At 34.3% G+C, this 20,007-nt stretch overlaps 2 protein-coding genes across 3 annotated transcripts in view; both read left to right on the top strand.

Annotated features, from left to right (window-relative positions):
* Positions 1 to 446: 446 nt before the first annotated feature.
* LOC113236841 (GTP-binding protein Rheb homolog) lies at positions 447 to 2,774 on the top strand. The gene is made up of 5 exons (XM_026473041.1): positions 447 to 495; positions 577 to 648; positions 861 to 1,068; positions 1,408 to 1,537; positions 2,302 to 2,774. Exons 1-5 carry the CDS (start codon positions 447 to 449, stop codon positions 2,389 to 2,391), a joined length of 549 nt encoding a protein of 182 aa, XP_026328826.1. The 3' UTR covers positions 2,392 to 2,774.
* A 13,576-nt stretch (positions 2,775 to 16,350) lies between these two features.
* Positions 16,351 to 20,007, top strand: part of LOC113236606 (Golgi-associated PDZ and coiled-coil motif-containing protein-like) — a 54,745-nt gene continuing 51,088 nt past the window's right edge. For both annotated transcript variants that reach the window (XM_026472755.1, XM_026472754.1), the window contains exon 1: positions 16,351 to 16,438. In XM_026472755.1, coding sequence (XP_026328540.1) covers positions 16,351 to 16,438 — 88 coding nt within the window. The remainder of the gene's footprint in view (positions 16,439 to 20,007) is intronic.

Here is a 20,007-nt window from a genome sequence, read left to right as displayed (position 1 = left end):
CAGAACTCTACTCAATGGTCAAGTCAGGATTGCACTGGAAACACCAGCACTGGAAATACGACCCTAATGGCACGGACTTGAGTACGATTTTGAGTACTTTAAACCATACTCAAATCCTGATTTGAACATTGAGTAGAGTTCTGGAATACGACACTTTGATGGCTCTAAGTAAGTATGTATGTACCAAATTTCCCAGTAGCTAATGTGCGTAATAAAAAAATAAATGTCAAATTCTGCTGTCTCACACTTCACAGGTCTCACTCTCCTGTTCATTTAGGCTGTATGGCACTATGCCAAAGCCGTTAAAACTCTAGATAAAAAAAAAATGTCACCAGTTGTGTGATATATTGATGCGAATATATTGTCTAATGAAATTAAAAATTTCTAAAATCTGAAATTTGAGGTTTTGTTTTATAAATATATATATATATATATATATATTAAAAATGCCGTCGAAGCAGAGAAAAATAGCTATGATGGGCTACCGATCTGTCGGTAATAAGTGCTACCAGAATGTCTTGTGCGTCATAAATAATGTTTTTGACGTTTTTATATAAAATAAAAAATATTTTGCAGGTAAATCTTCTCTAATTATACAATTCGTAGAAGGCCAGTTTGTAGATTCTTATGATCCTACGATTGAAAACAGTGAGTATTGTTTTGTGGCCAGAAATGTGTTCCACGCTTTCTTGTACTACAATCATTGAAGCGATCATCATACATGTTTATTTACACTCACTTTCGCGCTTTTTGTGTTGGTCTTTAAACATCTTTTAATCATAAATTACTTAATAGAGTTTGTGTAGTTTATATGGCGACTTGAACGACAATAACAGTATTAATTGTCTTTATGTTTGAAGCTTTTACAAAATTTATTCGGTTGAATTCGACGGAGTATGAAGTGAAGTTAGTGGACACGGCGGGCCAGGACGAGTATAGCATATTCCCACTGCAGTACAGTATGGACTTCCATGGATATGTACTTGTATACTCCATCACCTCTAGCAAAAGTTTCCAAATAGTTCAAATCATTTATGATAAGCTCCTTGATATGGTGGGAAAGATACAGTGAGTATTTACAGCTTATTATTTACTTGGCAACGGATATGTGATTAGTAACCATGGTTCGATTGGCTGCCAAGATCTACCATGACATTGTGAAGCTTAGAAATATTTCAATATGATCATTAATATTTACATCTCCTTTTATTTACTATCACAAAGTATAACAAAACAAACTAAAACATAACAGTATAAAGAAACATTTAGTCATATATAATTATTTTTCACACAATATGAAGATGCTCTGAAATAAATAATGATTATTATAAATATACATTTTTATACCACAAATATATTTTCTTTCTAGGACTACTTAAATTACAAAAACTGTATTTTATTTTCCAGTGTCCCTATAGTACTAGTTGGTAATAAAACAGATCTACATTTTGAAAGGAAAATAAGTACAGAGGAAGGAAAAAGACTGGCTGAAAAATGGAAGGCAGCATTTGTAGAAACCAGTGCTAAAAGGAATGAGGTAAGACGGATTATTATATTTCTGAACAAGTAAAAAATTGCATAAAAACATTCTTTAAAGGAGTTTGAAGATATTATCATTGAGTGTGGAATACCTACTGTTGGCCATTTAGAACAAGTAAACAATAGCCACATATGCAACTGGTATGAGTCAATAGTTGACATAATTTATACATTATAATTATATTAGCTAATATTACAATATAAATAAATAAATAATAAATAAAGTAAGCCTTAATCTTATTTAATATGTAAGCCTTAATCTTTAAAGTCCTTTGATGTTTTCGTTTTTAAAACTACTAAAGCCTTGCCTGAAATAAATATTGATACTTGGTGTGAGAATAATCTAAATTGAGCAGCCATTGAGAACATTGTACACACACTTGAAAAGCAAAATGGGACAAGCAACACTGTTGGAATCAGCCAATGTTTCTTATTCCAATGGTATATATAACTTAATATGAATATAATCCAAAGGTGTTGCTTATCCCATTTTGCCTTTCCAGCATCGATATGTATATACAGTCAGGGGATATAGAGGACCTATCTTTTTAAATGGGTTAAAAATTTGTGAAATGTGTCATTACAAAATTTATTTAAAAAACAACTATGTACAATAATGTTGACATACTTGAAGTCTCCCAAACTGTTAGAGTTAGATATGTTACCTTGATTGGAAGTCTGTCTCCAAATCAAAGTCTGGATTTTGTCAGTGAAACTGTTGTTGTAAATAATTGATCTAATTTATATTTTGTGCTATTTCAGTCTGTAACAGATATGTTCCACGCTATACTATCAGAAATAGAACGATCAGATGGCCACATACAAGAGAAGAATGGATGTGTGGTGTCTTAATGATGTACATTCGTTTATGAACAAAGTTCTTTTGAATTAAGCTAAAGTGATAATATATAATGTCTATGCACTGCTATTGTTGCAATGATTAAAAGGGTTATTTAGGGATATCAATTGCGTTTGTCCCTGTAAGTGATTATGTACATGCTATACTTTTCCTTGTTGCTGTTTGTACTGAACATTTGTACGATGTTTAAACAGATAAAAATGGGTCACTGTACATATTTTTAAATGATATTATTTAAAAAGGTTCATTACATTAACATTATTTAAGAGAAAATCAAATTAAATAATTTTTGAGTTTACACTGTTTACACAGATTCCACCTCTATCTATTTAATGGTACCATAAAGTAGTTACTACTAATCAATTGTATATCTTTATCCAACTCTTAATGTGAAAGAAAACGTGTAGATTTGAAGATTCAAATGTTAGACTGACCAGTGTGCCGTAGTGTTGGGTTGTGGGAAAATAACCATATAGAAAAATGTTTTTCAGAAATTAAACATTTTTCCAACTTAATGTGAAAAAAATTTTGAAAAAATTTCGCTATTTCAAGTTTTTGAGACAATTGTTCAACAATAAACTGGTCTAAATCTACATAAAATAATTAAATATCAATAAGAATTTAATAAAAACATTGGCCTTCTTCACAGTGATAAAACGTAAGCTTGTTTTTTTCAACGCTAGTACATAACGGGTTAATAAATGTGAGCAACATCAGTCCCACATTGTATCGAGTTTTCTCCATTGGTACTGTTACCATTAAACCAAAATTTTGATTAAAAATTACCAAAGACATGTAGAAAAAAAATAGATCTTATGAATATATTATTTGTGCCACTCATTGTGCAGTTTTTTAACATAATAGTCTTAAATTGTGGCTCTATAAATGACTACTGATCTTGCATATTTTCTAAAGTTATATTCTAAAGCATTGCATACAAGTAATATCCAAAGGGAGAAATATGTGAGATACTGTTTTAAAGATTGATTTCATAAGCTAGTATGCCATAAGTAGTGTGTCGCTTCGATATACCAATACTTACATACTACAAATAATAAAGTGTGAATTCGAATATTGTAACTATTTGTAACACAAAAAAAGAATTTTAAGACATTGTAGGTAAAACGATTACATGTTACAGTTAGTAATATAGTTAGGCGTTTCTTCCTTCTCATCATAGAGAGCACAAGAAAATAGCATCCCTGTGCTCACGAAGCCCTATCTTTAAATAATAATTCAATGTAAGTTAGTACAAAGTCGTTATTAGCTTCTAAGCAATTACAAAATTGAAATCCAACAAATACACGTGTACCCTATTCCAATGTGACCATAATCAAGTACTTATTTGAAATTGGACTAGTCAGGTAAAAAATCATTATTTTAGTTGGAACTAGTCGTAAATAGTCGGTCCGCGGTTTTCAAGTTACGAGGTGTAATATCCCCACACTACTGACTGTAGTACACGCGTCTTATTTGTATCAGGTAGGCCAGGAGCTCAACACGACATATATGTATATACAAATAAAATATAGTCGAAAAATCCTAACATTGTTAAACAAGTAATTGTATATTTTTTTGCTTTATTAATTCTGTACTAAAAATTATTAAAACCTTTAAGTATCATGTATTTAAAAATGTTCAACAATGGCCACGTGATATGGGCTTCTATACTAATAAACTTGAGGTAGTAAACCTGTTGTATCTTCTTAACAAACGAGCCATTAATTCTAAAATTTTGCGACTCGAACCTATAAATTAACTTTTTAATTCTCGAGATTAAAAAAAAATATTATGAAAAAATTAGTGCCGCCTAAAAAGGTTTATTCCAGTGGACAATAAAACAGCCTTCTGACTTTGAAACGGTGCGCGGTGGATCGACTAAATATCGTTTTCTGCTACTAAAACCGACTAAAGGACGACATTTTACCTGGCTAGTCGAATTTAAACTATTCGATTACACCTACGCTGGAATAAGGCACACTGAATACTCGCTGTAGTATGATGAGCGATCTAGCCATATTCATCATCATCATAATCATCGTTTCAGCCCAAAGACGTCCATTGTTGGACAAAGGCGTCGTCCAAAGATCGCCTGGTGAAGTTGGCTGTATGCAAGCAGTGTAAGACCGGTATTTGTGGCGATTTTTGGGGATTTATCTATATTATGATGACCATTAACAAGGTCAATATTTGTAAACAACATTAAATATCTTTGTATGACTTCTGTGTATTGTTAAACTTAATAGTTTGTGTAAACAAATAAACAATTGTACATACACGTATCGATCGATGAATTTACTTGTAATTTATTTTAATATAGGTTGCATTTAGCGTTACTTTTGTTCCAAGTAAAAAGAAAATTATGTATATTTATTGCTTGAAGTGTTAAGTTTAAGTTATTTACAACCTTTTTAGAAAAATATTGTATCTATACACATAGCATACTAGTAATGCAAAGGTCAACTTGAGATAACTTTAAGATAACTTTATTTTATATTTATTAAGGTTAGGCGGCTGCTGCAATGTTTACTATCGTATATGTACGTTGGGTAAAGAGTTTACGATTCAAGAGAATGTGATAAGTTTAAAGAAAAGTTGACAAACTTCATTTTATTAAAAGTTCACGTAATAGTAAATATGTAGATGACAATTACGATTTACAATCAAAAGTTCACCCGAACGGAATTCAAAATTGTAAACTCAAATGAATACGTAGTTTATGCTGGTTATTTCATATGTGACTGGTAATTAAAGTAACTGTTATCATTATTTTATTTTAATAATAAATTCAGTTATGTTAATATTGTTACAGAAAAAAGCCTTATTGTTAATGTTGTTCTTTTGTGCATGGTTAAATTGAATGTCTGTTGACATTTTGCATGAGCAAATAGTCTCTGAAAAACGTGCAACTCAATTAGCACCCGTGTTACTTTAATAAAAAAATAAATAGTTCTGATGAGATATTCAGTTAAAGTATAGATTACTATACAGGGTTTATATTACTAATATCATAAACAACAACTTTTGTTCTATGACTTTTTACGAAACGTATATTTAAGTACCAAAAATTAACTTAAGTTTTTGTTGTACTACCTATCTGACACTTTTTAGATCTGTGTCTACAAGCGTCGAACCCCGTCTCCCGCTTCTGTGAAGCAACGCGCAGTTATCACAGTTCAGACCAATCTGATGAAAAATATTTTTATTTCTAACAATTATAATAGTAATTGTTTATTTCAGAATGTCTCCATCGTGTTAGTAACAATTATGACCTTATGCATAACTTAGTAAACACAAAAAGCACACAAATTTAAATTTTAGTCAATCCCTTCTCGCTGACCTGTGAAGGGCCTCCCATGCTTGCAGAAATGTGCCGTCGACTCTCTCCAGTGGGCAGGAGGTTGTTGGAGCTGCCACACACGCGTCTCAGCAACGGCACCACTCGCTTACGCACGATAGCCTGAAAACCGTCCACTCGCGTTTCTGTAAACATTCCCGAAGCACTGCAATACCGCGGCAGCCCCAACAACATCCTGAAGCGTTGTTGTACTGGAGCTTTGTGAGCTTTTTGAGTATTTTTATTTTTTATTTTTTTTGAGTATAGTTGATCCACAGGCTGCAAGTATAATTTAAGTACATGGACAATTTTTGTACGAAAATAAAATTTGGTGAATTGTTAAAAGTCATAATTGATAAAACAAAAGCCGTTGTTTATGATGTTAGTAGTATAGTCCAGTGAGGTTGTTAGTATTTTACTAAATAATGTATTGAATGGTATCACCAACGAACCATTTGAAGCTCAAGACAGATTGTTAATTATCTGACATCCTTTCACAATATTCGGTTACTTTATAAGTTTTGTACATATTTGATGAGGGATATAACTTGTTCACTAAATTGCGACTGTAGTATTTGTATCGAGAAAGAATGAAAGGACATGAAGGATTTTCGGCTACGTCTATGTGGAACGGTGGACCAATACGGCTTAATGATAATGCGAACATCGGTCGACCCTTTGGGTAATATAATATTTTATAATTCAGTAGTTAAATTTTACTTCGTAAATGTGTATGTGGTAAGGGTAGGTATATGTACGAAAAGACTTGCGAGTAGAGATGGGCGTCTCGGAAACTTTCTATGAATCTACCCGGTATATACCCGGGAATATTCCCAAAACGGGTATTTACTCGGAAATGTTCCCAAATGGTGTGTAAATAATTTCAAATTAATAAGTGTAAAGCTGTTATTTATACCAATGAACAAGAAGAATTCTTTAAAAAAAACTATAAGCTTGTTTAAAATATAAAAATTTAGTCACTATCATCGGAGAATGTTCCTGTTCCTACATCGCAAAATTCTATTTCCCTGGTATTGCTTCTAGAAGTTGATGGTTGCGGTTCAGTAAAGTTTAATGTGGAAATGGTTAATGGGTTAGCTTCAAGAGAACTTGAATTAGTTTCCTCTTCTTCTAATACCTTTTCGTCTCTTTGGTTGTGCAGCAAGTTCCGGTTATGAGACATATAGGCCAGTTTTGCAGCTCTGTCTGTAGTTAGCTGGTTTCGGTTCGGTTAATTTATATTTCCACGGATGCTGAAGGCATGTTCTGTTGCAGCTGAGGTACAGGGAGCTGTTAAAAGGCGAGTTGCAACTTTGGTTTTACATATTCCTTTCCACCAAGCCAGTGGATTTATGATCTAGAGGCTGCTGAAAACAAAAGATTTTCCCCACAATCATTCTCTTGCTCTTTAATTTGCCAAATCAATCATAACGTCAAAGTTGAATTGCTTTCCTTTGTAACGAATAAAATACATGTAATGATTTCTTCATTTTCGTCTAATTTAATTCCTTGCGATCTAGGATCTAACATGAAGGCTGCTAGGTGGATGGGTTTTATACAATTTCCTCTGTGTTTCAACGGCATTCAAAATCTTGGCCTTGACATTGCGGTCGACCAAAAAAAAAACAGGAAGCAGATAGGCCAAACGTGATTTTATATCTTTATATGCTATACAGGTACACGTCATTAATGTGCGCTTTTACTTCTAAGTAGTTTAAAATTATTACGATGGAATTGCAAATAATTAAGGTAACATTTTAAAAATTAAAATTAACATTTCTTGGATAGAACTGTAACAGATTATGATTTTTTTTCGTTTATGTATAATTATACGGAAATACGAATAGTCTGAAGTCTGAAGTCTGGGTCGTATTCCAGAACTCTACTCAATGCTCAAGTCAGGATTGCAATTGAAACACAAGCACTGGAAATACGACCCTAATGGCAGGGACTTGAGTATGATTTCGAATGCTTTAAACCATACTCAAATCCTGACTTGAGCATTGAGTAGAGTTCTAGAATACGAGCCTTGGGTCGTATTCCAGAACTCTACTCAATACTCAAGTCAGGACTTGAGTATTGCAGTGAGCACTGAACATCATACTCAAGTCCTTGCCATTAGGGTCGTATTTCCAGTGCTTGAAATCATATTCAAGTTCTGTCCTGAGTAGAGTTCTGGAATACGACCCTGAAAGTCGTATTCTAGAACTCTATTCAATGCTCAAGTCAGGATTGCACTGGAAACACAAGCACTGGAAATAAGACCCTAACAGCAGGGACTTGAGTATGATATCAAGTGCTTTAAACCATACTCAAATCCTGACTTGAGCATTGAGTAGAGTTCTAGAATACGACCCTAAGAGTGATTTTCAGTGCAGTGAGCACTGAAAATCATACTCAAGTCCCTACCTTTAGGGTCGTATTTCCAGTGCAATCCTGACTTGAGCATTGAGTATGGTTTAAAGCACTCGAAATCATACTCAAGTCTGCTCAAATCCTGAGTTGAGCAGAGATTGAAGAATTGAGTAGAGTTTTGGAATACGACCCCTAGTCTCAATATTCTAGCTGTGTCAAAAAAGTACACACTAACAATAAAAACCTAAATACCTATCGGGTGGAATCAATAGGAATATTCTCGGACATTTTTCCATTTTGGGTATTTACACGTGTAGAATCCCCTCACTACTTGCGACCTACGTATGTGTATCCGTCATTTTATTAATTTTAATTTTGGGTTTCAATCAAATTGGGTAGCTGTGCAAAGATATAGATTCTATACCATTTGGATATTTAAAGGCGGATCCTTTTGAAACCAGTAATATAATTCTTAATCAAGATTCATTACGATTTTTTTTTATAACGTGTGACTTACCCGCGCCACAAAACTACACGTGATAGCGAGTCGTAGGGTCGTATTCTAGAACTCTACTCAATGCTCAAGTTAGAACTTCAGTATGATTCAAAGCACTAGAAATCATACTCAAGTCGTTGCCATTAGGGTCGTATTAGCAGTGCTTGAAATCATACTCAAGTCCTGACTTGAACATTGAGTACAGTTCTAGAATACGACCCGTAGTCTATCGCCCTCAGACCGCAAGTACCGAAAGTTCTTTGCACATATCGCAGTCATAGTAATAAAAAATCAACCAATGTTTTGGATTTAGTTTGCTGTATGTGTCTATAAAGTTAGTAAACTGTTCATTAAATACATTTGTATAAAGTTAAAATAAATTGCTGCTGAAGAGATGTGGTGTTTTTTTAATTTAAAATAAAATTTTTAAAATACATAAGTAATTGAAAATAAGGTTTATGTCGGCAGAGCACAAAGCTCATATAATAATATTCTTTATATGAATATTTATGATCCTATTACGACACGAAAGGTACAGCTGTTCACATAAGCGTTTTTAACGAGAGTAATTGACATTTTAGTCGGATACAAAGATTGCGATAAAATTGTGTAGGTTTTTTCGCAAACTGTGATTATACGCAAATAATTTTATTTATGCTTTGCGTACCTATAATCGTATATATGCAGTCACATACTTAGGTACAACCATATATTTTTTTACATAAAAGAATCATCTAAATTGTACTCAATTTAACGGCTTGCTTTCAAAATTATCCAAATCAACTTTTTTTCAGTAGGACAAAAACTGGGATCTGGTAGCCAAAGTTCAAAGAAAGTTTTGGCGCACGTAATCTAATCTAGGTCTGTGTTTTGGCTAATTTAATTTGGACCAGGTTTAAGTAGTAATGTTCTGTGGGTATAACATTACACCTACATAAAATAAATACAAAAAAATACAGCTCTAGTCCCATACAAAAATGGTCTAAGTTTAAATTATTTATTTAATGGATTTGTCCTATTCGTTAGTAAGGTAGGATTTTATTAAGAGTGAAAGTTACTGACTTAGGATTTAATCGATTTTGAATGTTGCTTGATGGAGTTGACCTGTATTGTCTATGGAGTTGACCGTTTCTTTGACATTTCAGGGTCCTACTATGAGCTTACAAGCAGACAGACACGTTCCATGCAATTCACTTGACGTGGTAAAACTGAATTGCTTAAATTCGTATCTTGACCTCATTGACTATAATTGTAAGTCAATGCTTGACCTACACAAAGTTGAATGGGAACAAACTATTATGAGATACAACGGGAATGGCATGACAGGATGATGAGTTTTCCTTTTTAAACGTTAATTATTGTCTCTGGCTGGCGTCAGCCAGCTGCTGCTAGCTGTCACGCTAATATCACTCTACTTATTCGTACTTTAAAACAGATTCCCCCGAGAAGAATGGGTAAGAAAGAGACACTACTCTACGGTAATTAGCAAAGACTCCATGGTGCGTTCAACGGGGAGATCAAGATTTGATCGATTGAGATTAACCGATTACAATAAAACTTGGCAAATAGATGTAATTGCAATAAAAAAAGTCGATGAGCAAACGTTTCATGTGGGTTTTTTTGAATAAAAAAGTTTTTATTTTATTATAATCTTCAATATCATCCGTAATCTTATTATAGAAACGTAATATACATTAGCCCTTAAATTAATTTTGGACTGATTACGTAAACGCATGGCGAAGAAGGTGGAGTTGGTACTCACTGTCAAGCAGCGGAGGGATGCCTATTTGGGTCTTGTATTGCGCCATGACAGATATCACCCATTGCACGCTATAATGATGGGCAAAGCAGCTGGAAAGCGGAAGGTTGGAAGAAGGAAAATGTCATGACTTCGTAACATCAGAGAGTGGACCGGCATCAAGACCGTGGAACAACTGTTCAGGCTAGCTCTGGACGAAGAAAGATATAGAAAACTGACTGCCGACCTTCAATAATGGAGAGGCACTTGAAGAAGAAGAAGACTGATTGTCAAGAACGGCCAGTTTATTTTACGTTTTCATAAATGTACTCTGACGCCGGTGTAAGGTATAAGTATTGTTAGATGTCACAAGAGCGTGATGGAACTACATACTTAAATCTTATGAAAGAATTATACAGATGTACTATCCTGAGAGCGTTCAAGCACCATTAACCGATGGTGTTCAATATGAGAATAATTATACTTTTTTATTAATTTTATTATTGATTATACTTATTGTGTTGTTTTGTAATATCGGCAAGTTTTCAATCATACTTTACAATTTGTCATACGATAAAATTACATGTCTTGTCTAGCCATTATTATTGAAATTAATAAGGTAATTTAAAAGAATTTGTAATTTGATAATACAATTGGAACGTATCTTGTATTCGTACATTTTCATTGATTGCATTATGGTAAAGTTTGGTATACTATTCAAAAGTTATTTTACGATTTTCGCTAAGTCAATAAAATTATTCAATTGATTAAAATTCCATTTAAAAATTGCAATAACATTCATGCCAATAATTTGTCAACGATACTTTAAAGATTGGAAACTCGAACTAAAACATTAAAAAAACGCTCAATAGTTAATTAATAGTTTTTACTTATTGACAATTGGCTATATGGCCTAAGAAGACAACAAATAATTATGAAACTGGAAATATGATAAAACTCAAACGTTTCTTAAAAATGTAACAAATCTAAAAAAAGTTAGTCACGGAGTAACCTTATTTAGGGTCGTATTCCAGAACTCTACTCAATGCAAGCAATGCAAGCACTGGAAATACGACCGTAATGGCAGGGACTTGAGTATGATTTTCAGTGCTTTAAATCATACTCAAGTCCTGACTTGAGCATTGAGTAGAGTTCTGGAATACAACCCTCAGAGTCGCATTCCAGAACTCAGTCAGGACTTGAGTATTGCAGTGAGCACTGAAAATTATACTCAAGTCCTTGCCATTAGGGTCGTATTTCCAGTGCTTGAAATCATACTCAAGTCTGCTCAACTCAGGATTGCACTGGCAACACAAGCACTGGAAATACGACTCTAACGGCACTTGAGTATGATTTCGAGCGCTTTAAACCATACTCAAATTCTGACTTGAGCATTGAGTAGCGTTCTAGAATACGACCCTAAGATTGCTTATTTTAACAGATGAGACCGCCATGTGCATGGTAAATAACACGTCGTGATACGATTTCACTATGAAAGAAAAGGAGAACGAATTTCGAATGGGTAACGTTAACTGCATGGACTGTGAATTGTTTTTGTGAGGTCATATTACGAATTTGACAGGCAATCCAACTCTAAGAGCTCGTAGTTGGCCCCAAGATTGCTATTGCTAATGAATCTCTTTGATGTTTTTGTGTTGTTATGGATACATGAAAAACAATGGTGTCAAAAATAAAAACGTCAATTGCTTGAAAACATTAGAATACACACATCAAAAGTGTCTAGAGATCAAGTGAATATTTTTGAAATAAAAATTATTTAAACAATATTTACCAAATCCAGTCTTCCAGGACGACTTCTTACTTTAATGCTTATGTTTTATTTAACCGCTTACCCCTATATTTAGTTAAAATAAACTAAAATTGATGTTTTTGCAAATTGTGGGAAAAAACTCAAATTAACGGCGTCAATGAAATGACAAAAAAATGGCGAAAATGATGACTTTGCTCATTTTTATTGTAAAGATAAGAAAATTAGTAATCTGTATTTCCACCATTAACACGAATCACACAATTACAGCGATTTGGCATGCTTAAGATGAGTTCATCAAAATCACTTTGAGGAATGGCCGCCCATGTGTTTTGTAACAAGTCAAAATATTGTTGTAGAGTATGTACGGTATGCATACTCGGCACAGCTTTTCTTTGAAGCATATCCTATGCGTGCTCAATTGGATTGAGGTCTGGCGATTGAGCAGGCCACGGCAGAACGTTGATACGAGCTTCGGCAAGAATGCGTGTTACGACTCTAGCCGTGTGTGGACGTGCGTTGTCATGCATTAGTTGAAATGAATCACCCAACTGGCCTCACAATCACATAACAATCCTCTCTGCGTAAACTTGAGCATTGAGGTTACCCCTGATCCAAATGAGATCGGTTCTTCCGCCGATCCAAATACCGGCCCATATCATTATTGTTCCCCCACCATATGGATGAACTTCCTGACAATATCTCAAACGTTCATGATGTCCAGATGTTCTCCAAACTCGAGTACGTCTTGTATCCGGTCTCATACCGAAGCGGGATTCATCCGAAAAGCACACATAGCGCCAGTCTTCTTCCTCCCAGTTTCTGTGTTCGCGAGCCCATCGTAAACGGGTCCTGCGATTGCAGGGTGCAATAGGTGGAACTCTGAGCGGCCTTCGGGATCGCAGACCCACTTCACGTAAACGATTTCGGATTGTTTGATCGCTTATTAGCAAGCCTGAGGAGCTGTGGAGCCTCGTAACCAACATCATGGCGGTCATGGTACGATTCCGTCGAGCAGTATTTTGGATATACCGGTCCTGTCTGCGAGTCGTGATGCGAGATCGTCCTCCATGTCGCTCGGTCACGCTGCCCGTCATGCGATAGCGCGTCCAGAGGCGACTTATGACGCTCTGTGTAGTGTTAAGAGTGAAAGCCACAGCACGTTGCCTGGAACCAGCTTCCAACATTCCGACGGCTCGCATCATCACTTCTCGGGCTAAATGATGTCGTCTCTCCATAATAATGTAAATTTTTTCGGTTCCGATGCAGATATTGTAATGATTTTGTCAAAACCATTGACTTACAAATAAATGGACGACGGGTCTAATACAAAAACTACGAAAAAAATGTCCCAAGTCAACCTATTCGAAATTTAAATAAATTGTAATGTCATCGCAGTATCGCGCTGTCAGTCGAACAAATGAAGACTAAAGCGGAGTTTGGCGCTCTGTATACGATTTTAGCGCCTTACAAGTGCGGACACTTTTTAGCGCGGACCCGACGTCCATATAATTGTAAGTCAATGGTCAAAACGCTATAACTCATTTTTATACAAAACCACATTGACAATCGATTTCTTTTAGAATTCTTATTATCGAATTTTAAACAATATTCCTTATTTAAATGTTAAAACTCACTAAAAAGTATCAATAGCGATACAAAAAAGTTAATATAATTAACCCTAATTGCAGCAATACTCTTAAATGTACTTGATCCCTAGACACTTTTGATGTGTGTAATAACGCGTTGAAAACATGATTTTTTTTATTTGTTTTTAATTTTTCCTGCTACGCCTTATGCCGAGTTTCGATAATAAAGTAATAAAATAATGGAGGCCATCCTATAGACAATATAGGTCGTTCTGCCTCCCTTCCTTTTTGTGTTCCATGAATCAAAAAACATCACAAACAAATTAAACTTATTCCGTGCACAATGGAAACTATCGAAGGTCTACTATAAGGCTTTGTAACGAAATCTGCATTTTGTACGTTTGCCCCTACATGCTTGACTTGAGTTTTCCATATGCAACTATCTCTGACATAGATGTTTTATTGCTATGTGCTTTGTTCTTCTAAGCAGTTCCGGATTTTGAGCTAGTTTTACTGCGGCATCATTATCAACTTTCAAAATTGGAATTTGCTTTAGAACAGACCTATCATTAAATAGCTTTTTCAGCCACATGATTTCGCGTGCTAGCCTCTGTTTCTGCGACAATTTCAGACTCAATCGTAGATATAGCTACTGACTTCTGCTTTCGACTCGCCAAAGCAATTGCCCCGGCGTATAGACACAGTATGCCACTTGTAGAACGTCCATATTTGAGATCTCCTCCGTGATTAGAATCGCTGTAGCAGTCCTGTGGCCTTACCATGACCACTTATTACAGATCAGTAAAGGTTCGTAGCTACAAAAAACCAGGATGGTGATATACACTTCATTAAGCGCTATCTCGCAACGATTCATTTTAGGTCCTAAACTGAATCGTAATAAGAGTTCATGGTAAGGCCACAGTATTCCCACCTCAAAATTCTTTTTATATGTTATACCATACCTTGACGTACCTTGTAGATAACGCGTTATACGCATATACCTTTTAATACATCCTTTTTGGAAAAGTTTTCTAAAGTTCTCGATACAACATTATCAGCGTAGGTAAAATCTGGTTGCATTCCAATCATCATAGCCAAGAACACCAACAGCCTGTTTATAACGATAAGACTTCTCGTCTACAATCTCTTTATCTGACTGCCATTGTTCAGAATCTCTGATCATTGGTGTAGTGACTGATAGCTTACAACTACTCATACCAAAACAAGTTAAAACTTTCTCAGTGTAGTGCTTCTGTGTAATGCAGAGCTATATCTTTATCCCGCAGTGGCCACCCCAGTAGGGATAGAGCGCTACTAACGCGAGAGCGACATAAAGCGCGAGATACTGCTATTCTCGCAGAGATTTCGCGCTTTGTCGATAGTAGTCTGGAGGCTTTGGGGTTACCTTAAACCTTCGCTTCAGCTCTGCTATAAATTTATCTGCATCCGTTCGATCTGTTGACTAGACCATCGGCAACATGTAATACTAAGATGATTTTGTACTGTGCTCTTTTTCTGATAAACATGCAAGAATCTGTTTGACTTTGTTGAAAACCAATAGATTTCAAATAATCTACAATGTATTTATTCCATCTTAACCCATATAAGAGTCAGCTAATGTTTTTCGCGATCGATTTCTTAGTGAAGAACCAAGGTTTAGATTTAGAGGGTAGTTCAGGTTGGATTTTTGCCATCATTTTTACCCACAGTTTGGCGGGAAGATTGCCAACGAGAATTCTAGGTGTTTGGCATTTGTGGAAGGGCAACAGCTTTAGAGTCACGGGGAAAACACCGGTCATAAACGTTACTACCGATCAAGATGGCTTCATTTGTAAAGGTCCGCACTTTCATCACATTCCCCTGTGGCCGGGGATTCATACTAAGAGTCGTATTCTAGAACTCTACTCAATGCTCAAGTCAGGATTTGAGTATGGTTTAAAGCATTCGAAATCATACTCAAGTCCCTGCCATTAGGGTCGTATTTCCAGTGCTTGTGTTTCAATTGCAATTCTGACTCGAGCATTGAGTAGAGTTCTAGAATACGACCACAAGACCACTTCGATATTTTCCATATTATGAATGGAATTTGTACAAAAGATCTTTAATTTGCAGCTTAATAGAAAAGTTGTCTTTAGCATGAAATAGACGGCGTTAGGCCAACAGCTACAGTCGTAGAGGGAGAATAACTCTACGGCTATAGTAGTGTAAAAGTTTTTTTAGTTAAGTAACATACAACCAAAAAATTGAATTGTCAAATTTTTTATTTATTTATTGAGCTTTGGCTACGAGGACATCAGGTGAAAACTATAGCAAAAGAATTTAAATGAATTAATTAAACCTAAAACCACAACGTAATAATTAATGGTAAAAAGAAAGTATTTACAAAGGGCCAAAAGTATTAATGAAAAAATTAAAAATAATATTCAACAAACTCGTGAATAAATATTTTTATAATAACCATTGACTTACAATTTGTAAGTCAATGATAATAACGCTTTATTTTTAGACCATATTTATTAGTGAAGAAAGAGATAAAATTATTTGCTAGTATTAAGCGAATTCCTATTTTTCTGTTATGTTACACAATTATATTCGCTAAGAATGAAGCGAAAGAAAGCGCAAAAGTTTGCCAAGTGAATTGTCAAAGTGACATAACATTTGTTGTGAAAATGGCGACTACCGGAGTTGGGTTTCGTTGGTTAGATATTTTAGAAAAGGAATTCGACAAAGCATGTGTGGAACTAGACACTTCTTTGTGTAAGTAATACATTGATTTACATTGCTGTTACAGAAAATTATCAATGACCAATCCTCTGTGCAACTTTTTGCTGTCTTATTTATTACATATGGTTGTCATATGAAAATGAAAACGGATTTTTCTTTTATCATCCTGCTTTTCTTATAACAAATGACCTTACAAATAGTCGACAGCATTTGGTAAGTCTTTCAAGGTAATGGATATTCGTTGGTGTACATAGTGCTGGTTTTTGCATTTACGTACATTTTGTGCGGTCGTTTTGCACACGTTAGAACAGTTTTCGTATTGTTTTGATTATTTTACGATTATTTACAATCTCAACGTTTCTACGTGTTTACTCTCAGACTCTTAATATAATAGTATGTTGTTTTTATAGTCGTCATAATGTAAGAAAACCCCAATTTGGCAACTTTGAATGCAATCAACAAAATGATAAGCAAACAATTATAATTTATTGTTATTGAACTAAATATATTGACTAATCATTATGCTATAATCACCGATTTGGATACTTAAGACACAAGTAAACAATTTTACTTTATGTATCCTCTGTAGCCTGTTTTTTTTTTATAATTTGGCTTCTGTCCCACTGAGGACAATTCTGCCAGTGTCCGGGTTGAAAGATACACAATATATTTATTAAGATTCACTCAAATGACGATGATTGGTTGCACCATCCTTTGGACAAATACAAAACACGAGGTTATTGAAGATGGAGTAATATGGCAGTTCTTTGCGCAAACGTGTTGCCCGCTTGCAGGCAGGTAGTGATTGCAGTCAAAAAATATTCTATCGACTATTGACTGAATATTGGTCATGCTTATGGAATAAACAACTGAACTTGTTTTATTTGAATCATTCTCGATCCATTATTCATCCAATTACGGAGCACAAGTTCATAAGAATTTTGTTAGTTCATACATACATACATACACTGTATTTAGAACTATATTTATGAAAAATACAAAGAGGAGATATTTTAAAGATTTTTATTTTAATTCAATATAGATAATCAAATCTGGCTGTTCTTGTTAAAATGTATGTGAATAAAAATTGATCTTATTAGTATTATGCCAACTGTCAAAATTAGAACAATAATAAGAGTAAAGAAGGCTATAACGCAATTAGTAATCATTAGAACGTCACAACATTCACAATTCAGTAACTTTTGGCAAAAATTTCTCTCCTTTCGCAATCTATTAACAAAACTATCAACAACTACGTAACTATTTAAAATTTTGTGATAACTGGCAACCCTACAAATATCATTTTACTCTGCCTTCAAAAAAACAGACTATAGATTACTAACTTCCACCACTAACCTTAATTGAGATTATATAAACATACAATAAATATTTTCACAATTTGGGATAGTCTAGCACATATATGTAAATAAAAGGTTATTTAATAAGATTCATGTACGTAGGTTACATTTTTATTCAGAATAAATGTATCTTAAATTATTAACTTAGCTTTAAAAATACATAAATTTTACTGAAGCACTATATTATTATAACAGTTAGTAATTAACAAATATAAGTCAAATAGCCTGAAATAAATTATTATTATACATATAATATGATAGAACATATTTGAAGTGTTATTTTCGAATAAATTCCAAAATAAAATGCAATTTTCAGTTAGTCCAAAATGTCTTAAAAACAATTACGTTCTCAATATAATTTATTTTTTAAATAATAGTGTTATAACCAATTAATTGCCGAAGTTCACTGAGGAAAGACCGGGCGGAGGGGAGAACGACATCTTAGAATTTTGTATGAATTTATTACCTTTCTGCAATTGGTTTTAAAAAATGTATGTTACTTAAAGCTACTGTGACGTGCGGGCTGGGCCGCGGTTGAAGGATCTAGTGGCGCGCATCGGGGGGCGCTGCGCTAGTGCGACACGGACGTGGCGGGCGACCCGCGGGGCGCTCAGTGTTGCCGCGTTAACACACTGAGTTAATTCAAGTTCACTTAAAAAAAAAATTTTAAATATTAAAACAAATATTGAAAAGAGCCCAGTACTCGGAACCCTAAAGGCAGATTAATATTTTCATATTTCAGCCTTTATTACTATAGTGAGATAGACTGGTTGAGATACTAGCTCAACTGATGATTTTGGCTCATCTTCTGATGAAAGTTAATAAACCATGAAGTCTTTTATTTTGCTTAAGAATTTAGCTATTTATTGTCCTTGTGACCTTTGTTAATGTAATGCACTACAACAACAACTACAGGTTGTCATATGTCAGTGTAATTATTTAAAAGACTTACTTATTATTTATATTAAATTATATAAATATATATATACATGTTGTTCTATGTACAACTGAAAACCAATGACCCGAAAAATAATCTAAGTTATCACTGACTTGATAGATTTCGAATCGATTTCTCGTGAGAATCAATTGATATGGTTACCAATATGTTTACTTACATCCCAATTTACGTTGTGATGACAAGTGTCAAAAGGTGCCGCTTATTTGCTGATGATTTAATTAACGTAGCATGTTATTGTTTTTTATTTTTGTAATTATTTTACTTGAAAAGTTCAATAACATCAAGCAGACAAAGCCATATGATGCCTTATATTCGGCAATGAAATTCGAGGTGAAGAATTGTAAAAATAGTTACTGTCAAAGTAGCATCTCATTAATAATACACTTTTTCAGATTCTATTCTCACTCACTTCAGATTGATATTACGAGTAATAATTTTTATGGAAGAAATATCCATGTGGTCTTTGCTTCTAATTCTGACTGATCATTCTGAGTATGTCATTCCATGAAATTGCGCCCTCTTGTTTACGTATATATATTCTGGACTGTTGTAGTCCCCACATTCAATATTTATTTATATATTTGTTTTTATATAGGAAGTTTGCAGTGATTTTTGTTTACATACGATAGTATATAAAGTATACAGGGTGTCCCGGGACGCGACGTCAAGCCGGAACGGGGTGATAGGCCAGGTCATAACTGTTATCAGAAAAATAAAAAATAAAATCTATGTCATGTATTTTAAAAATTATGACCATTTTGAAAAAAATCGAGAAATATACACCCTGTGACGCATTTTCACTTCCCGTTTCTACAAATTTCCACTTTATTTTAATTTTTTTATTATTTTGTAACCCTGAGTAATGCTCCTGTAGCTAGTCGTCTAAAATTTTGACACAACTGCTCTAATTTTGAAAAAAAAATGACACATTATTCCTATATCAAAAGAGAAATTGAATTTTCGTTCAATTTCAACTCACTCTACCGAAAAAAAAATGTACTACACTGGTTGGGCAAGTAGCTTTAAAAGTTGGCGCATTTAAGAGGATTCCAAAATGGTATTACACTTGCTACTTTATTTCTTAGATTATGGTCAAATAATTTTTTTTGTGAACAAAACCGGTTTTCAACTATTTTTTATTTCTTAATTTAAATTTATTTAGTGTACCCAATCCTTCGCTCGGAACGGTAACTATGACATAATTCTTAACGGTAACTATGAGAGAGACGGAGAGAGCTATTCTACGAAGTGTGAGTGAGATAGAGAGTGACGCCGCTAATGTGTGA

The sequence above is a fragment of the Hyposmocoma kahamanoa genome, unplaced genomic scaffold (assembly GCF_003589595.1).
Source record: "Hyposmocoma kahamanoa isolate Upper Pololo Valley unplaced genomic scaffold, ASM358959v1 92, whole genome shotgun sequence".
Lineage (NCBI taxonomy): Eukaryota > Metazoa > Arthropoda > Insecta > Lepidoptera > Cosmopterigidae > Hyposmocoma > Hyposmocoma kahamanoa.
The sequence above is the reverse complement of the archived record's forward strand: the minus strand, read 5'-3'. Positions and strand labels throughout refer to the sequence as shown.